This window comes from Bombina bombina, chromosome 4 (assembly GCF_027579735.1).
Source record: "Bombina bombina isolate aBomBom1 chromosome 4, aBomBom1.pri, whole genome shotgun sequence".
NCBI classification, from domain to species: Eukaryota; Metazoa; Chordata; class Amphibia; order Anura; family Bombinatoridae; genus Bombina; species Bombina bombina.
The window spans coordinates 778,029,657-778,042,528 of record NC_069502.1 but is presented as its reverse complement, the minus strand read 5'-3'; the positions used below and the strand labels follow the sequence as shown (position 1 = coordinate 778,042,528).

Genomic DNA, 12,872 nt, shown 5'->3' with positions numbered 1-12,872 from the left:
ATATTTAATGGTATTAAAAGAGTATTAAACTAATGCCGGAAATATTTAAATATTGGAGTTCAGGAACCACAAAAAAATAAGACATTTATTTAGCTGAATAATTAATCTTGGACATAACAAAGGCTAGATACTGTACATTATCCATAAATCTCTTTAAAAAAATGAAGCACATAAAGGAGGGTAAAATGCATAATCAATTTATTGGAGAAATAATATTATATAAGATATATGTTGATCTTAATTTGGAAGCCAAAATCAATGCACATAAAACAATAAATATAACAATATGAAATTCTTAACTGAATCAATATGGAAATACGTTGTTTATTAAATAGGTTTGATTTCCCTCAAAAAATATTTATTCATAGGAACAGGAGATACATTTTATTAATATCTTCTATTTCTTGATTAAAAGTGTTTACTAACACCAGGCATCAAATCTAATCTGACTTAAACATTCATCTGTCAGAGAAGGATGCAAAGCTTTACAAAACAATACATAGATGTCCTAGCTGTAAGTCATGGTGTATTAATAGCTCTAAAAGAGTTACAACAAGCATTAGTGAAATGGCTGGGTTCACAAATTAATTCCATAACCAATTACTGCAAAATGAACGGCCTTAAAGGAAAAGTCTAGGCAAAATTAAATTTTCATGATTCAGATAGGGCATGCAATTTTAAACAACTTTCCAATTTACTTTTATCATCACATTTTCTTTGTTCTCTTCATATTCTTTGTTGAAAGCTAAATCTAAGTAGGCTCATATGCTAATTTCTAAATCCTTGAAGGCCGCCTCTTATCTCAGGGCATTTTTAAAATTTTCACAGCCAGAGGGCGTTAGTTCATGTGTGCCATTTATAATAACTGTGCTCATGCATGTGGAGTTAGCTAGGAGTCAGCACTGATTCGCTAAAATGCATATCTGTCAAAATAACTAAAATAAGGGGGCAGTCTGCAGTGGTAAAAAGTATATTAATATAACCGTGTTGGTAATGCAAAATCGGGGAATGGGTAACAAAGGGATTATCTATCTTTTTAAACCTAAACAATTCTGGAGCAGACTGTCCCTTTAACACTTTTTTGTGGTATGTTGTCTGCATTTATCATTGCACAAGCATTTCTAGTGAAATGCTTGTGCAATGCAGCCCCCTGCACATTCGCGGCCAATTGGCCGCTAGCAGTGGGTGTCAATCGGGATGATTGCTGTCCGCCACCTCAGAGTTGGCGGATGAGTTAAGGAGCAGCGGTCTTATGACCACTACTTCTTAACTTAAGTTTCAGGCAGACCTGAAACTTCGGGAGTAGATTGCAGCATCCGCTGCTTGATAAATCTACCCCATAGGCAATTATAAATAATTAATATTCTGATGTTTAGACAATATCCTGTGTGTGTATGCTTGTGTGTGTGAGCTTGTGCATGTGTGTTTGCTTGTGCTTGTGTGTGTGCTTGTGCATGTGTGTGCTTGTGCAAGTGCATGTGTGTGCGTGTGTTTGTGCACATGTGTGTTTGCTTGTGCATGTGTGTGTATGTGTATATGCTTGTGCATATGTGTGTGCTTGTGCATGTCTGTGTGTGTGCTTATGTATGTGTGTGTGTGCATGCTTGTGTGTGTGCTTGTGCGTGTGTTTGCTTGTGCAAGTGCTTGTGTGTGTGCATGTGTTTGTGCATATGTGTGTTTGCTTGTGCATGTGTGTGTGTGCATGTCTGTGTATGTGTGTATGCTTGTGCATATGTGTGTGCTTGTGCCTGTGTGTATGCTTGTACTTGTGTGTGTGTGCTTGTGAATGTCTGTGTGTGTGCTTGTGCATGTGTGTTTGCTTATGCATGTGTGTGTGTGCTTGTGTGTGTGTGCTTGTGCCTGTGTGTGTGCTTGTACATGTGTGTGAATTCATGTGCATGTGTGTGAATGCGTGTGCATGTGTGCTTGTGTGTGTATATGTGTGTGTGCATGTGTGTATGCTTGTGCATGTGTGCTTGTGCATGTCTGTGTGTACGCTTGTGCTTGTGTGTGTGCTTGTGCATGTGTGTGCTTGTGCAAGTGCATGTGTGTGCGTGTGTTTGTGCACATGTGTGTTTGCTTGTGCATGTGTGTGTATGTGTATATGCTTGTGTATATGTGTGTGCTTGTGCATGTCTGTGTGTGTGCTTATGTATGTGTGTGTGTGCATGCTTGTGTGTGTGCTTGTGCGTGTGTTTGCTTGTGCAAGTGCTTGTGTGTGTGCATGTGTTTGTGCATATGTGTGTTTGCTTGTGCATGTGTGTGTGCGCATGTGTGTGTATGTGTGTATGCTTGTGCATATGTGTGTGCTTGTGCCTGTGTGTATGCTTGTACTTGTGTGTGTGTGCTTCTGAATGTCTGTGTGTGTGCTTGTGCATGTGTGTTTGCTTATGCATGTGTGTGTGTGCTTGTGTGTGTGTGCTTGTGCCTGTGTGTGTGCTTGTACATGTGTGTGAATTCATGTGCATGTGTGTGAATGCGTGTGCATGTGTGCTTGTGTGTGTATATGTGTGTGTGCATGTGTGTATGCTTGTGCATGTGTGCCTGTGCATGTCTGTGTGTACGCTTGTGCATGTGTGTTTGCTAGTGCATGTGTGTGTGCTTGTGCCTGTGTGTGTGCTTGTGCATGTTTGTGCTTGTGCAAGTGCTTGTGTGTGTGTGTTTGTGCATGTGTGTGTGTATGTGCCTGTGTGTATGCTTGTACTTGTGTGTGAATTCATGTGCATGTGTGTGAATGCTTGTGCATGTGTGCTTGTGTGTGTATATGTGTGTGTGCATGTGTGTATGCTTGTGCATGTGTGCATGTCTGTGTGTGCGTTTGTGCATGTGTGTTTGCTTGTGCATGTGTGCATGTGTGTATGCTTGTGCATGTGTGTGAATTCATGTGCATGTGTGTGAATGCTTGTGCATGTGTGCTTGTGTGTGTATATGTGTGCGTGCATGTGTGCTTGTGTGTGTATATGTGTGCGTGCATGTGTGCTTGTGTGTGTATATGTGTGCGTGCATGTGTGCTTGTGTGTGTATATGTGTGCGTGCATGTGTGCTTGTGTGTGTATATGTGTGTGTGCATGTGTGCTTGTGTGTGTATATGCGTGCGTGCATGTGTGCTTGTGTGTGTATATGCGTGTGTGCTTGTGTGTTTATATGTGTGTGTGCATGTGTGCTTGTGTGTATATGTGTGCATGCATGTGTGCTTGTGTGTGTTTATATGTGTGCGTGCATGTGTGCTTGTGTGTGTATATGTGTGTGTGCATGTGTGTGTGTATATGTGTGTGTGCATGCGTGTGTATATGTGTGTGTGCATGTGAGCTTATATGTGTGCATGCATGTGTGCTTGTGTGTGTTTATATGTGTGCGTGCATGTGTGCTTGTGTGTGTATATGTGTGCGTGCATGTGTGCTTGTGTGTGTATATGTGTGTGTGCATGTGTGCTTGTGTGTTTATATGTGTGCGTGCATGTGTGCTTGTGTGTGTATATGTGTGCGTGCATGTGTGCTTGTGTGTGTATATGTGTGTGTGCTTGTGTGTGTATATGTGTGCGTGCATGTGTGCTTGTGTGTGTATATGTGTGCGTGCATGTGTGCTTGCGTGTGTATATGTGTGTATATGTGTGTGTGCACGTGTGCTTGTGTGTTTATATGTGTGCGTGCCTGTGTGTGAATGTGTGCTTGTGCAAGTGCATGTGTGTGCGTGTGTTTGTGCACATGTGTGTTTGCTTGTGCATGTGTGTGTATGTGTGTATGCTTGTGCATATGTGTGTGCTTGTGCCTGTGTATATGTTTGTGCATGTCTGTGTGTGTGTTTATGCATGTGTGTGTGTGTGCTTGTGCATGTGTGCATGCTTGTGTGTGTGCTTCTGCGTGTGTGTGCTTGTGCAAGTGCTTGTGTGTGTGCATGTGTTTGTGCATATGTGTGTTTGCTTGTGCATGTGTGTGCATGTGTGTGTAGGTGTGTATGCTTGTGCATATGTGTATGCTTGTACTTGTGTGTGTGTGTGTGCTTGTGCATGTCTGTGTGTGTGCTTGTGTCTGTGTGTGTGCTTGTACATGTGTGTGAATTCATGTGCATGTGTGTGAATGCGTGTTCATGTGTGCTTGTGTGTGTATATGTGTGTGTGCATGTGTGTATGCTTGTGCATGTGTGTTTGCTAGTGCATGTGTGTGTGCTTGTGCATGTTTGTGCTTGTGCAAGTGCTTGTGTGTGTGTTTGTGCATGTGTGTGTATGTGCGTATGCTTGTGCATATGTGTGTGATTGTGCCTGTGTGTATGCTTGTACTTGTGTGTGAATTTATGTGCATGTGCGTGAATCCTTGTGCATGTGTGTTTGTGTGTGTATATGTGTGTGTGCATGTGTGCATGCTTGTGCATGTGTGCATGTCTGTGTGTGCGCTTGTGCATGTGTGTTTGCTTGTGCATGTGTGCATGTGTGTATGCTTGGGTGTGTGCTTGTGCCTGTGTGTGTGCTTGTGCATGTGTGTGAATTTATGTGCATGTGTGTGAATGCTTGTGCATGTGTGCTTGTGTGTGTATATGTGTGCACTAGTCTTGCCCTAGTGTGCGTGCATGTGTGCTTGTGTGTGTATATGTGTGCATGCATGTGTGCTTGTGTGTGTATATGTGTGCGTGCATGTGTGCTTGTGTGTGCATATGTGTGCGTGCATGTGTGCTTGTGTGTGCATATGTGTGCGTGCATGTGTGCTTGTGTGTGCATATGTGTGCGTGCATGTGTGCTTGTGTGTGCATATGTGTGCGTGCATGTGTGCTTGTGTGTGTATATGTGTGTGTGTATATGTGTGCGTGCATGTGTGCTTGTGTGTTTATATGTGTGCATGCATGTGTGCTTGTGTGTGTATATGTGTGTGTGAATGTGTGCTTGTGTGTGTATATGTGTGCGTGCATGTGTGCTTGTGTGTGTATATGTGTGCGTGCATGTGTGCTTGTGTGTGTATATGTGTGCATGCATGTGTGCTTGTGTGTGCATATGTGTGTGTGCATGTGTGCTTGTGTGTTTATATGTACGCGTGCATGTGTGCTTGTGTGTGTATATGTGTGTGTGAATGTGTGCTTGTGTGTGTATATGTGTGCGTGCATGTGTGCTTGTGTGTGTATATGTGTGCGTGCATGTGTGCTTGTGTGTTTATATGTGTGCGTGTATGTGTACTTAAGTGTGTATATGTGTGCGTGAATGTGTGCTTGTGTGTGTATATGTGTGCGTGCATGTGTGCTTGTGTGTGTATGTATATGTGTGTGTGCTTGTGTGTTTATATGTGTGCGTGCTTGTGTGTGTATATGTGTGTGTGAATGTGTGCTTGTGTGTGTATATGTGTGCGTGCATGTGTGCTTGTGTGTGTATATGTGTGTGTGAATGTGTGTTTGTGTGTGTATATGTGTGCGTGCATGTGTGCTTGTGTGTGTATATGTGTGCGTGCATGTGTGCTTGTGTGTTTATATGTGTGCGTGCATGTGTGCTTGTGTGTGTATATGTGTGCGTGAATGTGTGCTTGTGTGTGTATATGTGTGCGTGCATGTGTGCTTGTGTGTGTATATGTGTGCGTGCATGTGTGCTTGCTTGCGTGTTTATATGTGTGCGTGCATGTGTGCACTAATTAGTTTAAAATTGTTGTAATATTTTTCTAATGTTTGTAAATATTTTTTTATTTTTTGTAACTTAGTTCTTTTTTATTTTTTGTACTTTAGTTAGTTTATTTCTTTGTATTTATTTGTAGGTATTGTATTTAATTAATTTATTGATAGTGTAGTGTTAGGTTTAATTGTAGATAATTGTAGGTAGTTTATTTAATTAATTTATTGATAGTATAGTGTTAGGTTTAATTGTAACAGGTTAGGATTTATTTTACAGGTAATTTTGTAATTATTTTAACTAGGTAGCTATTAAATAGTTATTAACTATTTAATAGCTATTGTACCTGGTTAAAATAATTACAAAGTTGCCTGTAAAATAAATATTAATCCTAAAATAGCTACAATATAATTATAATTTATAGTGTAGCTATATTAGGGTTTATTTTACAGGTAAGTATTTAGCTTTAAATAGGAATAATTTATTTAATAAGAGTTAATTTATTTCGTTAGATTTAAATTATATTTAACTTAGGGGGTGTTAGTGTTAGGGTTAGACTTAGCTTTAGGAGTTAATACATTTATTAGAGTAGTGGTGAGATCCGGTCGGCAGATTAGGGGTTAATTATTGTAGGTAGGTGGAGGCGACGTTGGGGGCGGCAGATTAGGGGTTAATAAATATAATATGGGGTCGGCGGTGTTAGGGGCAGCAGATTAGGGGTACAGAGGGATAATGTAGGTTGCGGCGGTGTACGGAGCGGCAGATTAGGGGTTAATAATAATATGCAGGGGTCAGCGATAGCGAGGTCGGCAGATTAGGGGTTAATAAGTGTAAGGTTAGGGGTGTTTAGACTCGGGGTACATGTTAGGTGCAGACTTAGGAAGTGTTTCCCCATAGGAAACAATGGGGCTGCGTTAGGAGCTTAACGCTGCTTTTTTGCAGGTGTTAGGTTTTTTTTCAGCTCAAACTGCCCCATTGTTTTCTATGGGGGAATCGTGCACGAGCACGCTTTTGAAGCTGGCCGCGTCCGTAAGCAACGCTGGTATCGAGAGTTGCAGTGGCGGTAAATATGCTCTACGCTCCCTTTTTTGGAGCCTAACGCAGCCATTCTGTGAACTCTAAATACCAGCGGTATTTAAAAGATGCGGGGGAAAAAAAGCATGCGTAGCTAACGCACCGCTTTGGCCGCAGAACTCTATATCTAGCCGTTAGGTTGATCTTGACTTTTGTAGATATTTTGACTGGATATAGCTGATTTGATTTCATTTAGATGTTGGTGGTCCATAACTCCTGACAGACTAACAAACGAACAGACTGACTGTGAAGGAATAAAACAGTTTAGAGAGAGTCAAGGGCACATTTTACCTTAAGGAAAACCTTTTATTTTAAAATACAGAATGTAAAATTATGAGAATTATGAGAGAAAAACAGAGAATTAAAATGTATTTTTTGTTTATGACATAAAAAGAAATAAAACTGCAAAAAGAAAATTGTCTATGTTAGAGCATTTTATCATTGCACTATTACTTGCATATGAGTGTAACCCAATCTGAAAGTTAAATTATGACTTTTAGTGTCCTTTTAATGACAAATAAATCTCTGTTCATTGATAGTTTTTTTAGGTAACATTCTGCCTGTGTCTCTGACGTTACCAGTTAGTTAGATATATACACAAGTTCTAGTCACGTGTTACTTACTAAACCTACAAGAAAGATCTGCTGCTTATTTTTGTTAATGGGTAAAAAAAAGTGTAGTTTATATCATTTGCACAAGTACAAACACCCATGCAAAAGCATACACACATTCACACACACACATATACACACACAAGCACACATGCACGCACACATATACACACACAAGCACACATGCACGCACACATATACACACACAAGCACACATGCACGCACACATATACACACACAAGCACACATGCACGCACACATATACACACACAAGCACACATGCTTGCACACATATACACACACAAGCACACATTCACACACACATATACACACACAAGCACACATGCATGCACACATATAAACACACAAGCACACATGCACGCACACATATACACACACATACACACACAAGCACACATATGCACGCACACATATGCACACACAAGCACACATGCACGCACACATATGCACACACAAGCACACATGCATGCACACATATACACACACAAGCACACATGCACGCACACATATACACACACACATATACACACACAAGCACACATGCACGCACACATATACACACACAAGCACACATGCACGCACACATATAAACACACATGCACACATTCACACACACACATATACACACACAAGCACACATTCACACACACACACACATATACACACACAAGCACACGTGCACGCACACATATACACACACACATATACACACACAAGCACACATTCACACACACATATACACACACAAGCACACATGCACGCACACATATAAACACACAAGCACACATGCATGCACACATACACACAAGCACACATTCACACACACATATACACACACAAGCACACATGCACACACACATATAAACACACAAGCACACATGCACACACACATATACACACACAAGCACACATGCACACATGCTCGCACACATATACACACACAAGCACACATGCACGCACACATATACACACACAAGTAAACATACACGCACACATATAAACACACAAGCACACATGCACGCACACATATACACACACAAGCACACATGCACGCACACATATACACACACAAGCACACATTCACACACACATATACACATGTACGCACACATATAAACACACAAGCACACATGCACACACACATATGCACACACAAGCACACATGCATGCACACATATACACACACAAGCACACATGCACGCACACATATACACACACAAGCACACATGCACGCACACATATACACACACAAGCACACATTCACACACACATATACACACACAAGCACACATGCATGCACACATATAAACACACAAGCACACATGCACGCACACATATACACCTACTCTAAGCCCCCTAATAAAATAACAAAGCCCCCCAAAATAAAAAAATGCCCTACCCTATTCTAAAATTAAAATAGAAAAGCTCTTTTACCTTACCAGCCCTGAAAAGGGCCCTTTGCGGGGCATGCCCCAAAGAATTCAGCTCTTTTGCCTGTAAAAAAAAACATACAATACCCCCCCAACATTACAACCCACCACCCACATACCCCTAATCTAACCCAAACTCCCCTTAAATAAACCTAACTCTAAGCCCCTGAAGATCTCCCTACCTTGTCTTCACCACGCCGGGTTCACCGATCGATCCAGAAGAGCCTCCGATGTCTTGATCCAAGCCCAAGCGGGGGGCTGAAGATATCCATGATCCGGCTGAAGTCTTCATCCAAGCGGGAGCTGAAGAGGTCCATGATCCGACTGAAGTCTTCTATCAAGCGGCATCTTCAATCTTCTTTCTTCCGGATTCATGTAGTTCATCCCGCCGACGCGGAACATCCATCTTCACCGACGACTTCCCGACGAATGACGGTTCCTTTAAGGGACGTCATCCAAGATGGCGTCCCTCGAATTCCGATTAGCTGATAGGATTCTATCAGCCAATCGGAATTAAGGTAGGAAAATTCTGATTGGCTGATGGAATCAGCCAATCAGATTCAAGTTCAATCCAATTGGCTGATCTGATCAGCCAATCAGATTGAGCTTGCATTCTATTGGCTGATCGGAACAGCCAATAGAATGCGAGCTCAATCTGATTGGCTGATTTGATCAGCCAATTGGATTGAACTTGAATCTGATTGGCTGATTCCATCAGCCAATCAGAATTTTCCTACCTTAATTCCGATTGGCTGATAGAATCCTATCAGCCAATCGGAATTCAAGGGACGCCATCTTGGATGACGTACCTTAAAGGAACCGTCATTCATTGGGAAGTCGTGGGTGAAGATGGATGTTCCGCGTCGGCGGGATGAACTACATGGATCCGGAAGAAAGTAGATTGAAGATGCCGCTTGATAGAAGACTTCAGTCGGATCATGGACCTCTTCAGCTCCCGCTTGGATGAAGACTTCAGCCGGATCATGGACATCTTCAGCCCCCCCCTTGGGCTTGGATCAAGACATCGGAGGCTCTTCTGGATCGATCGGTGAACCCGGCGTGGTGAAGACAAGGTAGGGAGATCTTCAGGGGCTTAGTGTTAGGTTTATTTAAGGGGGGTTTGGGTTAGATTAGGGGTATGTGGGTGGTGGGTTGTAATGTTGGGGGGGGTATTGTATGTATTTATTACAGGCAAAAGAGCTGAATTCTTTGGGGCATGCCCCGCAAAGGGCCTTTTTCAGGGCTGGTAAGGTAAAAGAGCTTTTCTATTTTAATTTTAGAATAGGGTAGGGCATTTTTTTTATTTTGGGGGTCTTTGTTATTTTATTAGGGGGCTTAGAGTAGGTGTAATTAGTTTAAAATTGTTGTAATATTTTTCTATTGTTTGTAAATATTTTTTTATTTTTTGTAACTTAGTTCTTTTTTATTTTTTGTACTTTAGTTAGTTTATTTAATTGTATTTAATTGTAGGTATTGTATTTAATTAATTTATTGCTAGTGTAGTGTTAGGTTTAATTGTAACTTAGGTTAGGATTTATTTTACAGGTAATTTTGTAATTATTTTAACTAGGTAGCTATTAAATAGTTATTAACTATTTAATAGCTATTGTACCTGGTTAATATAATTACAAAGTTGCCTGTAAAATAAATATTAATCCTAAAATAGCTACAATATAATTATAATTTATATTGTAGCTATATTAGGGTTTATTTTACAGGTAAGTATTTAGCTTTAAATAGGAATAATTTATTTAATAAGAGTTAATTTATTTCGTTAGATTTAAATTATATTTAACTTAGGGGGGTGTTAGTGTTAGGGTTAGACTTAGCTTTAGGGGTTAATACATTTATTAGAGTAGCGGTGAGATCCGGTCGGCAGATTAGGGGTTAATTATTGTAGGTAGGTGGAGGCGACGTTGGGGGCGGCAGATTAGGGGTACATAGGGATAACGTAGGTTGCGGCGGTGTACGGAGCGGCAGATTAGGGGTTAATAATAATATGCAGGGGTCAGCGATAGCGGGGGCGGCAGATTAGGGGTTAATAAATATAATATAGGGGTCGGCGGTATTAGGGGCAGCAGATTAGGGGTACATAGGGTTAACGTAGGTGGTGGCAGTGTGCGGTCGGCAGATTAGGGGTTCAAAAATTTTAATAGAGTGGCGGCGATGTGGGGGGACCTCGGTTTAGGGGTACATAAGTAGTTTATGGGTGTTAGTGTACTTTAGAGCACAGTAGTTAAGAGCTTTATAAACCGGCGTTAGCCCAGAAAGCTCTTAACTACTGACTTTTTTCTGCGGCTGGAGTTTTGTCGGTAGATTTCTAACGCTCACTTCAGCCAAGACTCTAAATACCAGCGTTAGAAAGATCCCATTGAAAAGATAGGATACGCAAATGGCGTAGGGGGATCTGCGGTATGGAAAAGTCGCGGCTGGAAAGTGAGCGTTAGACCCTTTCCTGACTGACTCCAAATACCAGCGGTAGCCAAAAACCAGCGTTAGGAGCCTCTAACGCTGGTTTTGACGGCTACCGCCAAACTCTAAATCTAGCCGTAAGATTTTAAGATCAATCTAAATGGCTTACCTATATATATTTATATAATACGGAATCAACAAACTTTGCTATAAAAGTTATGACAATCCAATACTGTGCATGCAAGTCTTTAATTATTTAGTTGGGGTTTACTTGTGTGCATGAAAAAAAATATTATCACACAACTTAATACCTAAGAAATTTAATCTAAACTAAAAATATAGGGGCCGAATTATCAATGTCTGTCCGACATGATGCTCTGTAGTGTATCATGTCCAACAGCCATCGCTGAATGCTGTGCAATGGCGCCCACTGCAGATTCATGGTCGCTAGCAGGGGGTGTCGCTGTCCGCCGCTCAAAGCAGGCGGACCAGTTAAGGAGCAGCCATCTTAAGACAGCTGCTTCATAACTGCTGTTTCCGGCAAGCCTTCAGATTAGATAGACAGACAGATAGAAAAGAGAGAGCTACATAGAGATAGATAGTTATGAGTTTTAAATAAAATACAATGCAATGAAATTATTTTTGTACATCATGAATTGAAAGCATTTGCTATGTAAAAAATATTTTGCTTCTATAGAAGTCTGTGAAAATCTTTGCACCCCTCTTCATATACACATATTTTGAATAGTTTTGCATGTTTTTTTTTTTTTTTCCTTGTTAAAAAGTTAACTTATTTGAATGGTCTTACATATTCAAAAGACAGCTCTTCTATTAGATTTGAATGGCTTAAAGAAAGAACTAAAAAAACAGCCACAGTCTGATGTACAAAGTATACACAATAAAATTCTAATTGGTTGGAATGGGGATACAGTCTCTCTAAAAGAATGTTCCTGATTATGGTCTTATGGGCCAATTTAGGGTTGTCACCCAATTAGATTTTACATATAGTAATAATTATAAAGTGGCAGATATTTACATGAATTCTATTATCTAGACTTACATTGACTTATCTGTTTTTGCTCTTGTATCTCTTTAAGACCAGTGTTATTTTTTTGTTTGTTATAACCAGCACATTTTAATTTTGTTTAATTGCAGGCAACTTTGATTGGGTTGGAGATTATTTTACCTATGATGCAGGAGCCGGTTTGGTTATAAAGGCGACAGAGACAAGTGTCATCTCAGAAAAAAATGAGACAAGCATTTTGGATCAACTTAAAGCTGTTTTTGAAAGAGACTGGTATTCACGGCATGCCAGAAGTCTACAGGGAAATAAAATCCCGGACTGCATGAAACAAAAACTAAATAGGCCACCTACAAATAAAACGGCTGGAAATTACATGGCTCTAAAAGACAACTTTATTGTGTAACAAAAAATTTAACATGGGATTGTTAACACAGATACCATTGACTGACAATATATAAAGAATTATAAACTTTTACTTTTCTAAATAGCACAGTTATTAATGTATCATGTTTTCACCCCATGATGGAAGATTCATACAGATTTTGTTTTATTATTCTTCATTTTATATTTATGAATGCTGTAAATGCAGAAAAAGATACTTTGCTTTGTAAATTAGCTACTATTAGCTTCGGTATCATAACTGAAACCAAAGAAGTAAAGGCAATGGACACTAATTGTGATTAAATATATGTACAGGAACAAATATTTGTCACAGAATA

General features: G+C 40.3%; 1 protein-coding gene across 1 annotated transcript in view; it reads left to right on the top strand.

The window, feature by feature from the left end:
- The window catches only part of PLD5 (phospholipase D family member 5), a 950,676-nt gene extending 938,120 nt beyond the window's left edge, over positions 1-12,556 (top strand). The window contains 1 exon segment of the mRNA XM_053712279.1: positions 12,285-12,556. Coding sequence (XP_053568254.1) covers positions 12,285-12,556 — 272 coding nt within the window.
- Positions 12,557-12,872: the final 316 nt, after the last annotated feature.